This window comes from Platichthys flesus, chromosome 12, assembly GCF_949316205.1.
Source record: "Platichthys flesus chromosome 12, fPlaFle2.1, whole genome shotgun sequence".
In the NCBI taxonomy this organism is placed as follows: domain Eukaryota; kingdom Metazoa; phylum Chordata; class Actinopteri; order Pleuronectiformes; family Pleuronectidae; genus Platichthys; species Platichthys flesus.
The window spans coordinates 7,685,407-7,707,691 of NC_084956.1; the positions used below are offsets into that span (position 1 = coordinate 7,685,407).

Here is a 22,285-nt window from a genome sequence, read left to right on the forward strand (position 1 = left end):
TTTCCGACCCAAGCCTATGATTTCCTCGATTACAGGCACGTGCAGTGTAAAACCAACATGACCGAACCCGACCTGAACCCAAATATCTCAGACTTGGGTTTCTACACTCAAATGTCACACCACACTATAGTTCATGCCTACGGTAAAACAACAATTCAATAATGTCACATCATATTTTTCCTCTGCAGAGACAAAATAACAGTTTTTTTAGGGACACAACATTTGCAGAACTCCGTGAATACAACAGCCTGAAGCTCTTCCGACCCAGTGAGAAACACGAGATGCCCCACAGAGGTTAAAACGCTTTATTAAGAGCGGGCGCAGCAGGTTTGTCTCGGTTCAAATCTGCATCACAGTCCCGCGAGGAAAACTGCTCGAACTTGTTGGGTAATAAAACGTACACAGTGGGAGATTCCTATGATCCCATTAGAGGAATGTGTGTGAATAATAAACCATATCACAGACACTTCCACATACAGTTTTTCCAACCACTGCGATATTCAAGCAGACATTCACCCCTGATAAACTCCTAAATGTGGAAGGCGGTTCAGTTTCAGCCAGTTGCTCCTTCTCCAGAAAACAGACCAAATCGGGCTGATTGGAAGGCGAGGAAATAAAGACGCAAACTGGCAGATGCAGCCACTCGAGTGCAGGAATATTCGGGGACCCATGTGCATTCTAATGCCGCTCTTGGCAGAAAACCTCACAGTGTAACTAGAGTCATGGTGGTGCTCGAGTCTTGATTCAAAATGAAGGATTGCAGTTTCTTTTTTTTCTGAGTTCCTGAAGATATGACATTTTCGTTGAGGCATGGTTTTCACTCGGCAGCAACGCCCCAGTCGGCTGTGGTGCCGCACCTGACCCGGGGTACAGCTTGTTTGCATCACACTGGTTCGACTCCACTGGTATCGGATCCGCGCGTTGTTCCTGCAGCCGAGCGAAAAATAATAACAAGCAGATGTGTTGGTGAAAATTCACAGCTCGCACACACTGTTTTCTTGTCGTGCACGGCCCATTTGTAATAAAAAGCATGGAGAGAGTTTTTTCTCCTGCAAACCCCTTGACATTAATGGGTTGCTGTCTGCCTGCCAGTGGAAACATTGCTTGTATAATGGGATGTATGGGTACAGACGGCAGGGGATTGTGTCAAGTATTACAATAAGGCTGTAATACGCTATCTCTTTAAGGATCGATGTCCTCTGCGTCCTTGCCGGCCTGTTATCGAATCTCAACAGAATCCTCTCGTCTGTTTCTGACATCGATGAGGCGTCTCTACTCGCTCCATCTGTTTCATTATAGCCAAACGAGCTGGTGGATATCAGCAGGTTTCATTGTTGTGACAGGTGAGGGAGAGAGCAGCGTTCACACAAGGCAAACAGTGGACTTTCAGCTGAAGAGCATCAGAGGCCGGCGATATGGTGGACGCCACAAAACTGGACGCGATGCCGGTTGTTTCTGCTGAAGAAGAATTCATATTGTTGGTTTATAGCAACACAATGTAATGCTTACTGAGCAGCAGCGCCCTCTGCAGCCACACGAGGGGATTGATTCTGTTGGGCTCTGTGTCCGAGCGATTTAGAGAAACTGAACGGCAACACAACTGAATGGCTTCCTGAACCACAGGAGCTGCTGCTGTAACAAACTCACTCAGTGTATGAAGAATTCTGAACAAAGATATTTTAAGTTTCCGGGCTGAATATTCTCATTACAGGTCTTTTTTACTGATCTACAGCTGGGCATTGCTCTGCTGGGCCTGACTCTGACAATTGAAGCTGCGACTATAAGTCAGTTCCACACTTTTCCCAGGAGATCTTATCCGCTCACAAGTGAGATCGAGAACAGACGTTCAGGGTGAGGAGAGGGAATGAGAGAGGAAGCATTCTCTACTCCGAGTCAATGAACCATCAAACAGATTTTTAAGGCATATTGTTGTTTCAGGTAAAAATTCAAATACAGTAATGTTAAAATACTATAATACGTGAGAAATGTATGTATTTAAAATTCAACTGAAGTAGTAACTTTGCTTTTTGTGAAATACTGAATCATTTTACCTCCTTCTACTTCTGATCATGTATTCAAATGAACCTATTTTATAATTTAAAGGTCTCATTAACATTTAAAATGTCCAACTAATTAAATTAATTACTAATTACAAATTTCTTATAAGCAATCACTGCTGGGAACCACCGGTTTAACCTTAACTATGTATATTACATATGCTTAAGTATATGTTGTGGAGTGAAAAGGCCTAAAATGAGGTGTAAGGTAGCAGGAAATGGAAATAATCAAGTAAAGTTTGAATACCTCAAAGTGACTGAGTACTTTAATTCCCACCAACACCACTGCTGCTGCTGCTGTTCACCTAATTGACGAAACGTATAAAAACTGGATCTCAACATGATTCCCTCTCCCTCACGCTCTGGCATCACATCTGGGATAACGTTCTGCCGTATATCTAGCAAAGTGTCATTTCATAAAGCTTTTTTTTATCCAAAAGCAGAAACATTTGCAAATTACCGAGAGTGAACGACCAGCAGAGCTCCGCTTGCTGTGCTGGTACGTGAACGGATCAGGATCTGGATCGGCCACCGGAGCCGACAGATGGATTTACTATCTCCACTGCATCCAACGCTGCTGGCTCAGCACAAAGCGGCTCCTTACTCAGGAGTTAAGTCACGGGACGGGGCGGGGGTGGCGGGGGATTAAACTTTACTGTTGATATGTGGGCAAGCGAGCCGACCGCGGTGCAGAGAGGCAGCGAGTTCTGGTATCCAGCACTTTGCCACAAGCATACAGGTGCCTGCACAGGTTTTAGACCATTAACTACAATTTGCATATATTCTACATTACTGTGCAACCTTTTTAAAAGCGCCTGGATTCGCTGATTGATTTCCCAGCTTCTATTCCATCTCATTGGTTTTTGTTAATTTCATTACGGTCCAAAAAGGCTTAACTTTTATTGAGTTTGTTCGGAGATGATCCTTCACAGTGAGCTCTTTCTTTTTTATTGTTAAAGGATCTTAAGTCTCATGTGGAAGAGGAACAGGGACTTATTTTAAAACTCTTCATCTGTGTTTCCAACCAAACTCTGACATCTGGGAAAGTACTGAGTCCACTTTATTATCTTGCAACATTCTTATTTGTGTATTGTTTATCTCGTCCGTCTGATTCTCTCCTCGACCTTGGAAACAGCAGTTGATAAAATCAGAACTTGTTTTGACAGCGACTGTTTCCAAGGTCATGAGTGAAGTTTTACTCTTAAACCAACATGGAGGAAGAGTCGTTAATTACAGAGAAAACTGCTGACGAGTAAAGTAGCCCAGGATTCCAATGCTTTTTTCACAGTGTCCTTGAATGCATCACCAATGATCCATATAACTTACAAAATGTTCACTGTGGCTTGTTCTGTGCAGGTTCAAGATAAATCGCTGACCAAGTAGAAGCAACAAACATTATGAATTATTGAGTCAACATGTCGTGGAGATCTTGTATCTGCAGGATTATTTCCCTCCAAGCATCTATCAACATTTCCCCAAACCAACCTGGTCCGCTCTGTAGGACGGCTGCTGGCGAGGCAGGCTGAGGAACGGCGGCACTCGAGGCGGCGACAGGGCCGTGTGGGGGGGCAGGACCCGGTGGAGGACCGGCAGAGGGGGCAGGGTGGGCTGGCCCACGCTCAGGGACACTGGCATGGGCTGGCTGATGTGCAGCGGCTGGTAGAGGGGCAGCCTGCGCAGGCTGTGGGAGTGGAAGTTGTGTGGAGGGAGAAGCGGCTCCGAGCTCAGGAGAGACGCCTGGAAAAAGGAGGAGAGGATTTTCAGTGATTCTGCGTGTCGTCTGTTCTGTCAGTGCTGCGTTTTGTGAGGACGTTTCGACTTGTCACACCAGGAGAAGCTCAGGTGTCATGAAGAACATTAGTGATGGCTGTGATCTATGGAAGCTTCCCAGTAAGACAATAAAGGCAGTAAACTGTAGCAGCCAAATGGAATTCAGCCGTCCTTCATTTCATTATTTACACCGAGCGTTTTCATGTGGAAATGTCCTCTGTGACTTTTCAAACACTCTTCTCCTCCTCTCTCAACACGATGATCCTGTTTCCCCTTGAATGAAGTCGAGGGGAAACAGAAGATGAACGGAAACAAAAAAGAAGATTTTCACTGTAACTTCTGTTCAGATACAACAGCTACTGGTGGTCTTAAACCCAGTCTCCTCCATGTTAGTGGATGGGATATGGATAGGCTTCAAAAGTATTTCCCGGAACGTTTTATTAATTATTATTTCTTGTGTCTGTCAGCAGGATTACTATAAGAATACAGAACCGATTTCCAGGACATTTTTAGGAGGGGTGGGATTGGACCATTGGAGGAACCCGATACATTTTGGAGCTGATCCCGAGGAACGGGCAGATCCAGGAATCCATTTTGACTCTCTGTACTGTAATGTTGCAAGTCAAGGAGTGAAACTTGGCTGGGATATGCACTCTCTGAGGTCTAGTTTAAATTTACAGATGTTCTGCTCAGGTCCAGATCAACACTTACAGAGTACATGGCTCTATAAATCTCTTGATAAAACAATACACAATAATAAACAAAAAACATGATCTTGAAAATAATAACTACTTGAGGCTAGGATTACTGAAAAGCTGGAACCTGAGATATTTCACGAAAAACTCAAATTGCACTTCAAACAGAAAGCTCTGCCTAGTGGGAGACAGCTGATGTCAGACTCAGTCATAAAACTGGAAAACAGCATAATGAGAAATGACGCTATGAAAATGTGAGAAGCCAGATTCTGACCACATGTCCTGAGCAGCTGTTCGCTCTCCGCACCAGAACAAACCAATAACACCTAAAATGGCCACAAACGGTTTGGCTGCCATATTACACAGACACAAACACACACACGCAGACACACACGCACGCACAGTACACTACTTAAGAAACTAATTTGTGACATTTAATATTACCTTTGTACACAGTTTCTGCAGTTACAGGCCAGTAAAACACAAATTAAGACACAATCACACACAGAGACACACTTGTGCGTGTAAACGCTTGTGCCTTTAGTTTGCCACACACATGCAAATTACGGTTAATCTCCCTCTGTGCTTATCATTTCCAACAAACAAATCAAAACCCATTTTCCTCCTGTGACTGAATCAATCAACTCCGCTCCGTCCTGGTGAAAAAAGAAATCGCTTTATCTCAAACAAATATCAAACTGGCTCAAATAACAACATCACGCTTCTCATTCAACTGAGCCATCTCCCAATTACGATTTTCTCTGCGGCTCCGGTCGACAATAGAACGGTAATTAATATTTTTTTTCTTCTGGAGATAATAAGGGGCTGAATCAATATCCCGCCGCGCAGTCATCTGGCTTTGTCAACCCTAAACCTGGGCTTGACTGCAGGTGAGTGAGAGTATTATTAAAAAAGAAATCAAATCATATGGCCTGTGACAGAGAGCACACGCACACACACACACACACACACACACACACACACACACACACACTTATAGTAAATCTACAGTGGGTGTTTATGTATATATATTATGTAGAGTACAAGCCACACACAGTCGTATATGTCAGGTTGCCTGATGGGTGCAGTGACAGACGGGCTGTGGCGGGCGACTCACTTTATAAACGCTGGCTCCACAGGGCTTGGCTGGAGGTTTGCGTTGAGGCGTGGGTCGGTACACGGACTGAGTCCTGATGGGGCTGGTCGGCCTGGTGGACTCCACGGATCTGGGAGAACAGCAGAAGAACTTAGAGGCTCTGAAAACAAAGTTATTCTGAAAAAAACGACTAAACGGATTTCCAAGAAACTCGATACAACGGGACCTGGGCCAAGACAGAACCCATTAAACGTTGGCGTGGATCCGGACAAAGTGACAGATCCAAGATTCTTTTTCGATTTAATTGAAAATAGCAAGATAGGGCGTTTTTTTCTGGGACGTTTTCTACCAATTTCCATAATGCAATGAAAATGCATGGATCCACAGTGAGTGCCACTAGGAATGTGCGGTTTAATGTGAACACAATTTTGGAAGGTTTGACCTCGGCTCACTTCACTTCACATTATTCTGACTATCTCATTGTTGCACTCATCCTAAATGTAATTCTTCACTTGTGAAACACGACCTTGACCCTTTATTTAAATTAATTTGGGTAAGGGAGGGAGTGGGATCAGGTTCCACAACGTTTTTTTGTTTAACTTTAAAGTACATGTCTGTAGTTTCCTATTCATTTCTGTAATTTATTATAATTATGAGGAAATATGGGGAAACATTAATGTCCTTGGAAGTAAAAATCGTCTTAAACGTGAGCAAATCTTAAATCTTGAGCTGAATTATAAGTTCTCCTGTGTCACAGTGACCTTCTGTGCACTAATTAAAAATCTCACTGGTTACAGGAACAGTTCATTTATTATTAATGAACTGAAAGTGTATCAGTAGAACAGTCTCCATGTTCCGGAGAACTACTGCCACATCATACAGTTCTTTCCTGGGATTGTCCTGGAAATGATTAAAAGAATATGAAGAAACTAAGCATCTGGCTCAGAAGGTGCCCTTTAATTCATAATCTGCATTTTTGGTCGATGAGAGATTGTTGCATTTTATTAACTAATTGTAAAAAAATCAGTTTTCTACTCAGAGAAGCTTTTCCTTTTCAGGCCAAACGTTCGGAACAGCCAAGGTGAAAGCTGATAAAAACATTTACTACCTGACTCATGTCTGTAAAAATATTAAACTGGAGGGAAACCAGGAAGTGTTGTCATCAAAATTAATGAGTCACATCTTTAAAAATGAAGCCAGGATTTCACTTTAAACCAAGAACAGAAATCTCATGAATGCCAAAATCAGACCCGACTGCTCCTGAGTTTCACCTGAGTTTCTCCAAGGTGCTCTTCTTGTTGGCGAAGAGGAGTCGCAGCAGAGTCTTCCTCTTCACGAAGATGATGGCGGTGGCGACCAGGAGGCTGACCAGGGTGACCAGGATTGCCACGGTCACGACCACGCTGTCGGCTGATGCCATATATGACAACACGCACATTAATACACACACACGCACATCTACAGAACGATGACAGGACACAATGCAGAGGGCGTTACAGCGACGCCGGGGGCACACAGATCGTTATCAACATTTCATTTGACACGTTTCTCTTCTTCACTCTAACGCCTAAAACCATCACCTCCACCAAGGATCTAATGTTGTCACCTCTGTGTGTTTGTTGGTTTGTCAGTAAGATAACACAAAAACTGCTGCACTGGATTTCCATGAAACTGGTGAAGGGATGGGAATTGAGCAATAACATATCCCAGGAATAGTTTTGGGATCTTGATGATTAAAATCTGGCCTATTCAGTGGAAGGATATCTATCAGCGTGTGTAATTTGGTGGAGCTTAAATTAATTAAAGGGGACTATTGAGCCTTGGTGGAGGTTTACACTCGACTGAGCGTCACTCTGGTTTATGGTGCTCCAGACTCTGCAGTGTAATGTTTGACTGTTGTAAGCAGTTTCTCTCTGACTCTACGTGTGACAGTAGAAGTGAAATCGACCTCAGTACCTGCCACTCTCATCGGGCCGCTGTCGATGCTGCCGCCGAAACCGCCTTTCTCACAGAGCGGGGGAGCCCAGTGAGCCTCACAGTGGCAGTTCTTCTTGTTGTTGCACACCTGCACACAAGTTTGTTGTACAGTTCATCACATGCTGCACAGAAAACACAGATAATCATCTTTCTCTGCATTAAACAGGATCAGAAGGCATTTGTGTAACTGCCAGAAAGAAATCAGATACAAATGCTGCACTGCACTCTACTGATAGGTTTTATATGGAAGAGTATCAGGATCAGGCATAAGGATAAAATGAGAAAAGGAGTTTCTTTTGCATTTCTTCTTCATTCATTTAGATGACTTGCAAAACATGTTTATGTGTTTGTGCACACTAGTGCAAATGTGTGTGATAATAGATAAAACATGTGTTTGGGAGCGTCCAGCCCGATAGAGCCTCGGGTTCCCAGTGAAGACGTTTGGATCCAGGAGGATTCCCTGGCGAGGCAACGCGCTCCAGCTGCCAGTAGGAGGGAGGAAGCATCGTGGTGCAGAGGGAGTTGTGAGGCTGCGGGGGGATTTGCATTGAGCACAGACGTACAGTCAAGTGCCGTCCCTGCCTCCAGGCCATGGACATGTCTTCTCACCGGTTGACGGGGTTAAGTAGCACTCGGCGGCTCAGTGGGAGGTTTGATTTTGGGGAGTCTGATGTGTGTATGAAGTGAAATGTGGTCCTCTGATACGAGACGGACAAACAATGGTGCACATATAATCTGTTAATTAAAAATGTTATCTTCTGTAGATTTAACGCTCAAGATAAAGAAATTGAATCTAATATCTTTCTCATATTTATGAAATTATGTTATATTGATGCACATGATCCGGTTCCACCCTCTAACGATCACACTTCACATTCTGCTCTGCTGATTCTTTGACGAAGTTTTAGTTGATGTGTGTGAATACGTATTGAAAAGCTAAAGCCTCGTAAACACCTGCTTAATAAGCAACCAATGTAGATACCGATGTACCTGAGCACAATCAATAGCTGCCCAGCAAGATAAACTCCCACAGTGAGATCAGCAGCTTCCTCTTCTCCAGTCAGGTCTCGTAGCGCGCGTGGTGTTACACAAAATGTCAGACTAATCGATTTGGCAGATATTTCTGCAGGAGGGAAGATGCAGCTCAAGTCCACACGCTTCCCAGGAAACCGTTTCTCTTTAACTCAAACCCTCTCGCAGACTTACATGATTGTTCTCTACTGTGAGCTGCGGATCATAGCTTTGTTTTCTTGCTGTTCATAATCTCTACACGTTTAATGGGTATAATTGACAGTGGAGATCAGAGGTTGCTGCAAACTGTACTGTTCTGTACTCTTATTATGTGTAGTTTTTAGTAGTGTACATATTGTGATCTTTTTTTTTTTTATTTATTTATTTTTTTTTTATTGTGCTTCGGCACTGTTACTTTAATTCTGTTTTTCTATTATTGCTGTAACAAGTGAATTTCCCCATTTTGTGGATAAATAAAGAAATCTAATCTAATCTAATCTAATCTGAAGAAGCCTCTGGCGAGTGTTTGATTCTCAAAACTAAACAACAAACTAAATGTAACATAAAAGCAGCGCGTGCTGAATTATTGAGGATAGAGAAAGGTAAACCTTTCATTTCGGGAAGTGTTATATTCTTTTACTGTTATAGAAACACGATTGGGGTTTCCCCCCCTGCAGGGCTGCTCTGTATCCTTCTCCCTCTGTCCCCCTGAATGATGATGTTGAACAGGATTGATTTAACATCAGCAGGACGATGAGGAGCGATGGTACAGAACAGGGGCAGCTGCCACCACTCACACGGCCGCGCTGTAAATTCCCCACTTACTCTGCGACTGGTCTCAATTAAAGGGCAGTAAAATTAAGAGAAGGTCTTTACTGTGCTCAGCTGGTCAAAGTGACTTCACAGATAAAAACACTGTTTCCCCGGCTGTGGGGCGTAAATCAACAGTGAACACGGAGCCGCTGGGCGCTCTGCACTCACCCCACGTCCGTTGCACTTGCCCGAGCACTCGTGCACGTCGAAGACGCTGACGTTCTGACACTGCCGGTTCAGGCACACCTGTGAGAGGAATCAACAGTGATCATTCGACAGGTGAACACAACAAGGAAGTGGTACAGTTCTATGGCACATCTGGAGGATAGCTGTCTGGCGTGTTCGCTGTTTCAGTGTCTGTGCCACTGCAACATTCCATGTGCACAGTTGCTGTCTGCTGCACATTATCTCAATGTTGCAATTTGCCTGCATATTACATTTATGGCCTGGTTGATATGAGCCTATCACAGACAATTAAAAAATAACTTTGATTTTACAGAATAAACAAGGTAGAAAAGATTTTTTAATAGTCTATTTTTCTATAAAACTTCCATATATATATATATATATATACATATATATATATAAAGCCCCAAATACATTTCTTAATCATAAAGGTTTGATAAGAACATCTTATCATTGCAAATAAAAAATAAAATAAAAATAACTTAGATATACAGACGTATATCAGCCAATATATCAGTATCTTTACTATAACAGTATCTTTACTGTATCAGTACTTTTATACTTCATAATATCGTAGTCGTCAGACTCAACTTTAGTTGAAAAAACATCAATTCATGAGGAACAATCAAGATAATTTGATAAATAAAGTACGACATACATGACCTAAGACTGAAGCCACTGCAGTGATGCTTGATGGACGTGTACATCAAACTGTTTCTGTTGCAGCAGAACTGAGCACAGACCTTGTGACCTCACCCAGAGCTCACTTAACAGAAAAGGTCTTGATGTGTGGTGGGTGGCATATGGAAGGAGAGAAGCTGAGAGGGACCTAATGAAATAACCAGTCGCCATAAGGGTCTTTCCGGCATTAAGAAAGATTTGCAGCGCACGTATGGATCACTGGATTCACTCAGGAGGTAATTTCATTAGGCTTCTCTGTAGGAGCGGCTTGTGACCTGACTCTGTGCTGCACCAGGCTGCTGCTCAGTGTCTGACGGAAGATTATTAAAATGTTAATATTAACAGATAAATCAGCCAATATTTATTTTTAAATAACTAAATGGCAATGATTTTTAAGATGTTGTTCTCAAACTCTATATAGGCTTGATATTAACAGTTAATTGTATTATAAATAAAACCCCTAATACAGCCAAATATATAAAACTTGAATAAAATATATATTTTAACGTATTCACGTCAGCAAAGAGGTGCGTACGTACCCGTATTTCTGTGAAAAGCATAAAACATAATATACAGACTACTCACCATGCCGTCTCCACACTTGGTCCCAGCAAGGACCAGTCCAGGGTCGGGCATGTCGTCCCCCAGGTAGACGTGAGTCCCTCGACACAGAATCCGTCCTCCTTCTTGCAGCGGGATGTTGGTCTCGATGGAAACCGCGTTGGTTCCGATCACCGGCCGCTTGGCTCCTCCCTGACACTGGATCTTACCGCACTTTGCATCCCTGCATTCAACAACACACAATAAAGCATTGAAAAACACACAGTAGAACACTTTATGAGAAATGCCTAAATGAAAAACGTATAAATGACAAAGATAAGTAACTGTAGGGAAAGATGAAGAGTACGGCAGCATTTCAGTCCTCCGGTCATTAAAGCAATTACATCAATTAACAAAGGGCTTGATTACAGAATTCACCCACAGGGAGAAGCTCCTTAGAACAATTAGCCGACAAGAATAGCACAAAATGATCCAATAATAATTTCTTACGCTCTAATTAGCTACTATCTTGCTCAAATTACATTTTCCACCCGTGTAAACTTTTGTTTGAAGACCACATGTCAGATTCCACAACGTGATGATGATTGCTAATGACGCCACTTCAGCTAATCAGTTGTGTTTTGCTCAGTGATTTCTCTGAACCTCCAACTGCATCGGTGCAGCTGCAGTGTCGCACCTCGCGTCACATTTGGCGAAGGAGCCCTTGGAGTCCTTCCCACAGTTCCCGTAAGGATCCCCCGCCGAGTTGACTCGCTGGAAGCAGATCCCAGGGGCCGGCTTAGCACCTGCACACGCACACGAACAAGGAAACACACAACCATCAAGCCAAGGATACAATAAATAACAGTGATGACAATTTACACGGTCCCACTTATTAGTAGCTGTTGATGTACCTGGTCCCCACAGGGTGATGCACTGCTGCTCATGAGTCTGGCAGATGCCGTTGTAGCAGTAGCCCTCGACGTTGTGGCAGGCGTGTCCATCGTGCAGGTACACGTTGGCCGGGCAGTGAGGGTTAGCTCCGGTGCAGAACTCAGGCAGGTCACAGGAGTTGCTGGAGTCTCGACACTGGGTGCCAGCCTGCTTGAGCTGGACACACACACGGTTCAGCGGCGTTGAGCGACAAAGCAGTTAAAGTAATTTTAAAAGACTCTAGGGGAAGATAGATATCAGTTGACTGGCTTTTAATTTGTGTTTACTCAAACCCTCCATGTTAAATGTTTTACTGGAGGTTTCTACTTTAAACACTTTTTAAAGATGAATTTTATCCTTGTTAAACAAATTAAAAAAAATATCCATGTGCATACTTGTGTTTGTGTTTGTCTGCATAACACACCTTGTGTTGTTCTGGTCTCTATGTCAAAGGACCATTATCAAAAATAACTTGTAATATTTACAAAAACTGTCACAGTAATCTGACAGTGGAACATGAGGAAGATAACCTTGGAGAAAAATCTGGCTCCTCTAGCTCCCCCTACAGGTCACAATGTCATTCGGAAGAATCCAACGTTACCATTACCAACGTCAACCTTGTTTTCAAATAGAGCCTTTACTGCTGGTTAATGTCCTTTTATTGGATTTGCAAAGTTGCTTAAAATGCTGCTGGAAAATGCTCAGCCGGCTCTGTGGTCCAGGGGGAGGGGCTACAGAGACAGTTTTGGAGAATTCCAGGCACATTTTCAGTAATTATACACATACAGCAAATAAACAGTGAAAACATGGGATTCTAGCTTCAGTGGAATATTGTCCACAACTGTTGTCTCACGCTGCAAAGTCAAACACGTTTGCCCTGAACATTAGAGCTGAAACATTTTAAGGACGCGCGTGAACTCAATGTGTTTAATCATCTTCAACAGAAAAGACAGACATCTGAGAAGATAAAGGATTTCCACATCAAAGCTAAAACCGCTGATAACTCGAAATAAAGCAACTTTAGAAAATCCAACTTTCACTCGATTGAAACCTGGCTTTATGAGATAATACATACAAAGTTTGAATTGATGGACCTGAAAAAGTTAATGAGAAACGAGGACACACTATTATGAGTTTCTTAATGATTCAGAAAGTTTCAGGCCTTGTACGTGAGTTTAATGCTGAAAAACCTCCAACGCTCAAGAAACAAGGTTTAAAGATACAATTTATTGAATGGAACTCTTTTCCAATTATCAAAGGTATGTAAGTGCATTCAAATTGGGATAAAGAAGATCCTATAGCTGAAGGACAAAGTGTGAGTCAGACCTGCATGGAAACTCTTACCTGGCAGTCGTCACAGCATTGTCCGTGGGCGCACACGGCGTCTCCCTTCAGGGTGCACGTGGTGGCGTTGCAGCATGGGTTCATGCATTCCTTTGGACAAGGGAAGGAAAACAAATCAGTGAACAACATGTGGACCTGATCAGCGCTCAGAAGATTCTCTGCCAGTTGGTCCCGGTCAGATCGAGACCTCCGGGTCGAGGGGGGGGGGGGGGGCACACTTCCTGTCCGAGGCTTCCCGACGTACTTCCCGCTGACCTGAAGACCTCTGAGCGGAGACAAGTTAACTGAAGCTCATGTGTTCTGGATTTAGGAGTTCTCCAGACCTCTGCACTTCTGACCCCAGCAGGGTCAAGGAAGTGGCAGCCGGGAGGCAGACAGAGCAGATGAGGGAGCATTTCAAGGGACTTCCCAGACAGAAGGGACCCGGGGCCCACATGTGGAGTCCACACCACATCATTCAACGACTATATCACTTTAAATGATAAACAAAGTGCATACTCATAATTAACAGTTAGGTAGTAAACTTTAAGTGCAAAGTTTTACCACCATCACAGGCACCACACATATTTAAGGTATTTTAGACTTTAGCCAAAAGCTTTTTGGAGAAAGATAGCAGCCTGGGGCATCGTTAAGGGTTTTCAGACTGACTGTTCTCCATCAGAGAATTTAAGGGGGTCCTCATAAACTTGTCACTGCTATGACTAATGCAATGAACTGTTCTCAGGGGCCCCCCCTCACCTCAAATTGCTCTTTTTGCCTTCCCTGTGAGGAGAGAACTGAGCAAAGGATAAGAATCAAGGGTAACAGGTGGAAGTGTGTGTGTGAGTTAAAATCTCTGATATGATGTGGAGAGATTTGGCAGCGTGTTACTATTAGAGAATAACGGAGCAGGTCTAAAAGGCCTTAAGAGGAGAAGATTGGAGCCACTTCACCACAACGACTAGATCATCTTGCTGCTGGCACGAATCGACAGGAGCCCGGACGACATGTACAGAGACGACAAAATGGGAATGAGGCTGTAAAAGACTTCAGAGAAGTGTTGAGATGTTTTTCATTTGGTGCCAAAACCACATCAGCTTTGTTTTCCAGGGAAGTATCACACATTGCATCATGGAAAAAAAAATGAACTCCCATCTTCATTTATCTTGCTCTCGCCCGTGTGGCTCTAAGGTGAAGACAGAACGTGTTCAAGTGGGGGAACTGGAGGACGCCGGATCACTGGATTGTCTAATTCTCAGTTGACGTGTGGTTTTGTGAGTCTGGCTGTTTACCTCTCGGCCCTGACGTAAGCGTATTGTTTGGAGAGGAGAGAAAAGGTTGCTTTCATCTCTCTGTCTAAGTGGGCCGGCAGATCAAAGGAGCAAACCCTCTGTGGTGACGCTACGGAGGTTATGGGGGGGGCAGGCTGGCAGGGATGGAGCTGGCAGATGTAATTTATGCAGCCGGTTCGCTTGTGTTCAAAAACACAATAAATGCACTGAAAACGACCTTGATTTGCCTCGAAAATTATGGAGCTGGTGGTCGTGATAGTTTTTTAAATAATCAAACATTTTGTTGAGTGAGTCACGTTTTTTAAAGAATTATTTTTGGCATTTTTATGCTTTTATTGATAGTGCAGAGAGAAACAGAGTTGAAATGGGGCAGAGAGGGGAGTGACATGCAGAAACGACCGCGGGCTGGAATCGAACCCGGGTCCGCTGCTGGCCTAGGCCCATGGGGGGGACGCCCTACCAACTGAGCTAAGGGCGCCCCGAGTGAGTCACGTTTAAAGAGTTTGTTAATAACACCTTAATTACAAAGATAATAGGAGTAGAAAATAAACAGAAACAAGGCTCCAGGTAATCGGTCGTGAGGCCTGACTCAGATCACTGGTTTCTATCAGGATCTGGTTTCCTGCTGGTGAACAAAACTTTTTTCAAACCTTTTCTCTGAGTTCTCCATTCAGTTGTTTGAGGATAATTAAGGCCGACACTGAACCTCGTTGACAAACATTCAAATAACAATCATCATCCGTGTCAGGTCACATCAGCAGAGCCATGTTAATTGATTCTGTACCAGCTAAAATGTAACTTTCCGTTGTCGTGATTTATGGACTCATTATAATCCAGTATATTTACTAGTCAAGGATTATTTGTCACGTAAAAGAAAACTCTAGAACTGAGAGAAGACATCACATCGTTCTTTAAAAGGAAAAATAATTACTGCCTCGTGGTTGTCACTGCTAAGTTGCAGAAAACATGCTCAGGATCTCTTCTTGTGTTTCTGAGTTACTGGTGTCACTTCATCATTTTATCCAGTTTGTTTGCTAATGAATCATAATAAACACTTTTCCCGAGTCATGTCCAGAAGCGTGTTTTGTGATGTCACGGTGACAGTTGACCTTTGACCAGTCTAATCAGTCTAATCAGTTTATAGCAAATTCCTTCAAAGCATTCCGGACACATCAGGGTCATGAAAAGGACGCATGGACGTATAAACACATGTGAGTACAACTGAAAACAATAAAGCCTCAGACCACACATGACCAGAGTTTTACACGACTCATAACAATATTTTAAATTTAGTGATGCCATGTCCTACTATATGGTAGCTTGTAAAAAGTAAGGTATAATATTCACTTTGGCTTGGTTTTACATTGGCTTTACCTCTGGCTCCCCGCAGTCACACTCCTCTCCCTCCTCCACGTAGCCGTTGCCGCACTTCTGTCCGCCGTAGAGAACCTTGACCTCCGGCATGTTGTACAAACACATCCCCACACCTTTCTCCAGACTGGCAGCGAGGTCCTTCTTACTGCATGTGCTGAACACGGTGGGGAAGGGATACCTGCAAAGTGCATGGGAGAACAAGGTTTACTCAAATGAAAACATGAGGAGACTAAAGATTAAAGAAATTTGCCCAAGACACAGAAAAACCTACAAATAGTAGTACTACTACATTGGGGTTGTGGGCCTCCTCCAACCAGTGCAGTTTCAGTCTAGATACATATTTTTGCACTTATATGAGGTCCCCATGATCTTTGACCAATGAATTCTAATCAATTAATCTTTGGACTACAGGTCAAATTTCAAGTATTTACCTGAAGGCAGACTTTAGAAATTTTGTTCAAGAGGTAAAAACAAAAGATGTGAGCTGCGATCTTGATCTATGACCTTGACCTTTGACCACCCACATCTAATCACTCGATCTACAGGTCTATTAAATGATTATTTGTGCTTTGTGGGGTCCCCTCAAGGTTGAACTTTGACCTTTGACAGCCAAAAATGTAATCTTTTCATCCATGGGTCCAACTTAGCATTTGCATTACATTTGAAAAAAGTCCATCAAGGTGTTCTTGAGATAATGTGTTCACAAGAATGAGACAGACGGACAGACAACCTCAAATCATGATGCCTCCTGTCGCTGCTGTCGCTGGTGAGGAGATGTAAAAACCCTCCTGTGTGATTTAGAGTGTTCAGAAACCTACATGATGTGAGGATGAGTGGCTTCAATCATTCTGCTGCCCCACAACACAGACTCACACAAGAGGCTTTTCACACAAACCCAATATTCCTACAACCTTCTATGAGCTCCAGTTCAAGAGAATTTCAATCCTACTCAAAACATAAAGTAACCATTCAATGTACAGAGAAACATTTCTCTCATTTTCAAAAGGCATATTCTGCTCATAGAGCAACTTATGGAAGGAAAGAGTGTGTGAAGAGGGGTATGATGAATGTGGATGACTCGTGTGTGTCTGTGTGTGGGTGTGTGTGTGTGTGTGTGTCTACTTGAAACTAGGATAAAATAGCGAGCCCGAAACCACCTAATTTATACTGCATTAATTTAACTGTGTGGTATCTCTTACCTGAAGTGCTGACTAATGTCTAATTTAGTGAGGAGGGAAATTGGATTTCGTATTGAAAACGAGAAAAATGTTGAGGATGAAACTGTGCGACGTGCCAATCACAGCTGTGAAGCCCGGGGGAACGTCCTCCCGCTAGAGTGAGTCTCTGTGAGCAGAATCAAGGACCAGAAATAAATATGAAGAGAGAGAGAGAGACGCGTGAGTGAAAATAAAAATAACAGGGGGACGTGTAGGAGCGAAAATATACACTGTAGTGACAGAAACAGACAATGAGACAAAAGGGATGGCGCAACATCCAAGAAATATGATGATGGAATGTTTAAAAAAATGTTTGGCTTTTCAGTCTGGCTTTCCTGTTTGAGAAGTTTCTACATCTGCCTCTGTGCTTACCCTTCTGTTAAGCCCGTGTCTGCTTCAACCTCTCCAAACACACTGATACAAACACAAACCACGGGTCATACAGTACTGAACTACACAAGGTGGCAACGAAACCGACCCTCGACCTCGTGCTCTCTGCCAGCTAAGAAACAGAATCACTCCTGGACTGATACAGGAAACAACCAGGCTTCGTGGTGTAACATGATTCTCTCACACAGACATGCAGGGACACGATGGAGCGTCAAACGAGGATGTGGGGTAGACGGGGAGCAGCGGCTGGCAGAGAGCAGCGGCAGACATGGCACAGAGACAGGCAGCTGGCATCAGATGCTTGAAGAGCTTGACTTCTGACAGAAACATGTTGCACACGTACTTATGCAGCGATAGACCGACTGGGGTCTTCAAATGCAACAGGGCATGGAGACTTTCTGCAGCGCCTGGGGCTTGACACGGCAGATCTGTGAAAATTCAGAATATGTTTGTGGAGGCTTGCTTTGGACAGAGGTGTGTCTGTGTGTGTGTGTGTGTGTTTGCTTGAGGGGGATTTGGCTGCTGCATCTGCATGGACATTTCACTGCTGTTAGTTGACTATAGTGAAGCTCCTCCTGAGGGGACTTGAGATAAATAATGGCGGAGGCACTCAATGGGAAAGAAATCTGATTCTTTGTCCAAAAAATAAAAGGAACACAGCTTTCCCAAGGAGACGGAGAAAAACATCCCTTTCCGATTGTCGCCCTTGGGTGAAACAGCCTCGTCCACTTCACTCACCACTGTCCACCTTTGAGTGCTGGCTGCTTTCGTCTCTCACGAACCAAAAGGCAGAGGAAATGGCTTTGCTGCCCCATGCTTGTGGATCTTGCAACAAATCAAAGATCGACGGTACAGTACAGATCAGACAATGACGCAGAGCAGCCAAGCCCCTTGTGAATAACATGGAGTGCTAACAGAGCACAGGCCTGCGTCAGGATCTGCACGAGAGGGAGGAGCGTGCACGAGGAGTCAATAAAGTCTGTTCTCAACAAAACATGTCATTAATGGTAAAAGTTTGGACAGTTGTCACATTTAAGTTGGATCCATGTCCGATCCACTAACATGGAGGAGGGAAATGAGAGGGATTAAAGTCGAACAACCGTGTTCACAGCAGCAGGAGGAGAAGCAGATGTTTTCAATACACCTATTAAAAGATACAGCATGAATCTGCATTGAATAATGTAGGAAAAGTGCCAACGTGCCGATCCCAGTCAGCAACGGAGGCACGTCTGAGGTGTGTATTATCATAGCTGAGGCCATGCGGCTCCTCTGCTGTCCAGGAAATTAGCCGAGTGGAGCGTGTAAGTTTCCCTAGATAATATTAGCTTAAAGCCCTGCACCCTCTCCAGGTGTACTCTGGAAATGATTCGGTGCAACAGTTACACAAAATCTAATTAGGCAGCCCCCGTTTTTGGCTGTTGCTGCGATTTAAAGGCTAATGTGTCTTTCACATTCTGAGAAAAACACGGTGTTAAAGATCGAAATCTAATCAGTGTCACTCGGTCGCGTTCATTTGTGACACACTGACAGGGGCTCACTGACAGGGATTTATTGACAGGGGCTCATTGACAACAGATATCTATAATTGGCCACATCAGATCTAAACAAAATCAAGAAGAACATTTTTAATTCATTGAATATTTGTGGGACAAGATAAACAGATATTCACTCATCCCGTGTTTCCTGTCTGTTGCCTCTCAGAGAGGTGGTTCATGCTTCACTAGGTTTCACCATCTGCTTTCTCAGCTGTTTCCATGCGTTCTCACACGACGGACAGCAAATGTAGTTGAGGATTAGGAACACTTTTTCAGGGTGTGTTGAATAAAGCAGAAGTCCATGAAAAGTGAAAAAGTTAGAGAAAAAAACAACTCCCGGCATCACAGGAAACATTTGCCATCTCCTACATTTGACCTTCTCTGCTGGAACCATGGACTGTATTTAAAGATAGACGACATGACAGCTTCCTTTAAGTGTCTCAATCGCGACTCATGGCTGGCTGCAGGAAAGGTCATAAACCTTGCCTCCTCCATGTTAGTGGATAGGACATAAACCAAACTACAAAGTCAAAGTCAAATAGGTTTTTCTCTCTTTCTGTCATTTTGGGTCATGTTATCACAGTGTTCATGTTTCTGATAAGCTTGGTTTTTAATTAGTTAATTGATGCTCTAAGCGAGGTAGAACGTCATGATTGACAACTGAGATTGAATCGCAATTGGCGTGTACTGGTTAGCGTGGCTCAATCCCCCGATCGATACTGCACAGAGTCTGGCTCCAAATGTACAAGATGGCAGCTTTTCTATCTCATATATTTTAGCTTAATTTCTTCAATAGTGAGAGGATGTGGAGACGCGTCGCCATTCTTTATATACATCTATGGTTGGAACATACCACGTGGTCAGGTGCAAAGAGGGTGACCTGGTTTTTCTAGTCTAAACTAAGCAGATGAAATACAACACAACATGACAAACAGATACAAATCTGATCATACAACTACACAGCTGCACAAACTAGACAAGGCCTGACATTAAAGATTTAAAGGTTTTAGTGTTGTGTGTCCAGGAAGCTGAGGGACCCACAAGAGATAAGAAAAGTAGAAAAGGTTGAAATATCCTTGAGTTTGTCTCGAGTTAAAGTGAAGCTCCAGACACTGAAACACTGAATTCTACATTTCTCCAAACAGCACTCAGAACTAATTATTGATTCTTTTAATAATCTGTTTTACATGTGCGCACTTCAGGCAATACATGTAAGTGGACTGTATATACTTCACATTATGCAAATGCGCTATATGACTCACCTACCTCATGTATAGGAGCAACCTACATATTAATAATCTATATTTGTTCCAGCATCTTTGCACTCTGCACCAGTGTCCTCTGATCACTATTCCATAATTTCTGCATAGCAGGTACATGTTTATCTCCACCGTCATATTTGCACATAGAAGTTATGTTTATTTTGTTTGCTTATTTTGTAGCTTTTTGCTGTATGTCTATTTGTGTAAGCACAAAGGAAAATAACGCAGATTCTGATTCTGAACCGCTGAAAACATCATAAAAGTTTTAATTATTATTTTCACTGACAGGGTTGTGCTCTAGGTGATGAATAAAATGGCTTTTATGGGTAAAATCAGTGGAGTGCAGTTTTTTTCTTTAACTAATGTTGGAGAGCAGCGTCTTGGCAGCTTTTAGTCACTCATAAAATGATCTTGTCCATTCAGCCCTCAGCTCTCACTGACAGAGATACAGTCTGCTGTGCACCGGGCAGCTTTTCCTGGATCTGAAGTCATATGTGCAGCGCAGATGATTCCTGTCAGTTCAATCATCTCAGCATGTGAGGCCGGTGGGCTCGGGGGGCTCGGGGGGAGCGTCACTCTGGATGGAGACTGAAATGGCTCCTTTAATCAGCGGAGGCACTGGCCACATGAGGGCTACGATGGGCTCTCTCTCTCTCTTCACGGCTCTCAGACCGACGTCAGACTGTCTGTGCTGCTCTCCGAGCCGCCCCGCGGACTGACGTGCATTTAGTTTGAGCTGAGCCGGGGCGACACGTCTGACCTTTAAGTGAATGTTAGGCTGCAACACTGGCAGGATCCTATGGTGATTAAATATCAGGAAGGAAAAAGCAAAACAATAAATTTACAGAAAAACATTTACCCACTAGCGACCCAACTATCTTCCTTCCCCGCATTATGATATTTTGCAGCGACTCAACTCCCTTACACTGTTATATAGCAAGAAAATAACGAGAGATTTGAGCTCACATGAACGTCTCCCCACGTTCATGTGATGCAACTCTTGGCTCAACTTCTACAACACGACTCCACTTTAAAAATGTCCCCTGTCTCTCTCCTTCCCCTCATTGTTGTGGCACAAATCTCCTTCTTATGGCTCATAACATGTCACCAATGTCCATGAAGAATTCTGTCTTTGTCATCCTTCCCTTGTTTGTCTCTCACTCTCACCTCTACCTCTCTTTGTGTTACACACGAGAGGGGATAAGACCACGGCTCCCTCAGTCCGCCTGTCTGTCTTTCCAGGCATAGAGCTCCCTCTCTGCGGATTCCTCTTTGTGCCCTGGCCCTGATTGCAGCTGGCAGCGTCACTGATAATCACGTCATTTAGATGCAGCCTGTCCTCTCCTCCATTAGCTAGTCAGGCTAAGAGGATCCAAAACACAGAGTCAAACGAGCCAGGCTGCTTCACAACGATGTGTTTAATAATCTGAAGGCAACTGGGCTGAGGGTCAAAGGAGGTTTGCTAATATGAATAGAAAGAGAATAACCTTGTGTATATTCATAATTTTCACCTTTCAAGCTGGATCAGAAACTCTGGCAGGTTATTTACCATGACAGACTTTACGCTACGAGCTCAACAACGCTGTTTAGAGTAACACATGAGCACAAACATCAGCGTATTAACAACTACCAAAAATGATCAAAACCATCTTTCAGAAAAAAATGACCTGACTATTTAGTTTGGCCCTTATCCCATTTATTTACATGGAGGAGGTAGAAATTATGATCTATATTGCAGCCAATTTTCGGGAGCTGTTATGTCGTCCGTCTTTGTTTTCAGTCTATGGTCTAGACCTGTGATTCCCGACCGCAAGATCATTGGTGGGGGTGGCCACATTGTTGTGGAGAAAAACAATAACATAAAACATTCAAGATAAAATGACATAATTTTAGACTGTGTTTTTTGTGTGTTTGTAAAAGTTAGTGGTGTGATTTTTATTTTGTTAAGTTGATATCATGCTGTATTCATATATTGACGGGTTGCAAATTAAAAAAAGAGGAGAGCCCCACTTGTCTAGAGCACAATATTAATCTCTCACCTCTGGCATCAAACAGGAAATCCATGTACAAGAACATTATTACAACTTTAAATTAGATCTTGGATTTTTTAAGCCTCTCAAATGCAACTGTGAA

At 43.3% G+C, this 22,285-nt stretch overlaps 1 protein-coding gene across 1 annotated transcript in view; it reads right to left on the reverse strand.

The window, feature by feature from the left end:
• adam12b (ADAM metallopeptidase domain 12b) overlaps positions 1-22,285 on the reverse strand; it is a 76,748-nt gene that overhangs the window by 2,186 nt on the left and 52,277 nt on the right. The window contains exons 12-21 of the mRNA XM_062401702.1: positions 15,749-15,926; positions 13,104-13,193; positions 11,741-11,936; positions 11,524-11,632; positions 10,872-11,070; positions 9,588-9,665; positions 7,575-7,683; positions 6,890-7,028; positions 5,640-5,748; positions 3,543-3,794 (exon numbers count right to left, since the gene is read on the reverse strand). Of these exons, the coding sequence (XP_062257686.1) occupies positions 3,543-3,794; positions 5,640-5,748; positions 6,890-7,028; positions 7,575-7,683; positions 9,588-9,665; positions 10,872-11,070; positions 11,524-11,632; positions 11,741-11,936; positions 13,104-13,193; positions 15,749-15,926 (1,459 nt within the window). The remainder of the gene's footprint in view (positions 1-3,542; positions 3,795-5,639; positions 5,749-6,889; positions 7,029-7,574; positions 7,684-9,587; positions 9,666-10,871; positions 11,071-11,523; positions 11,633-11,740; positions 11,937-13,103; positions 13,194-15,748; positions 15,927-22,285) is intronic.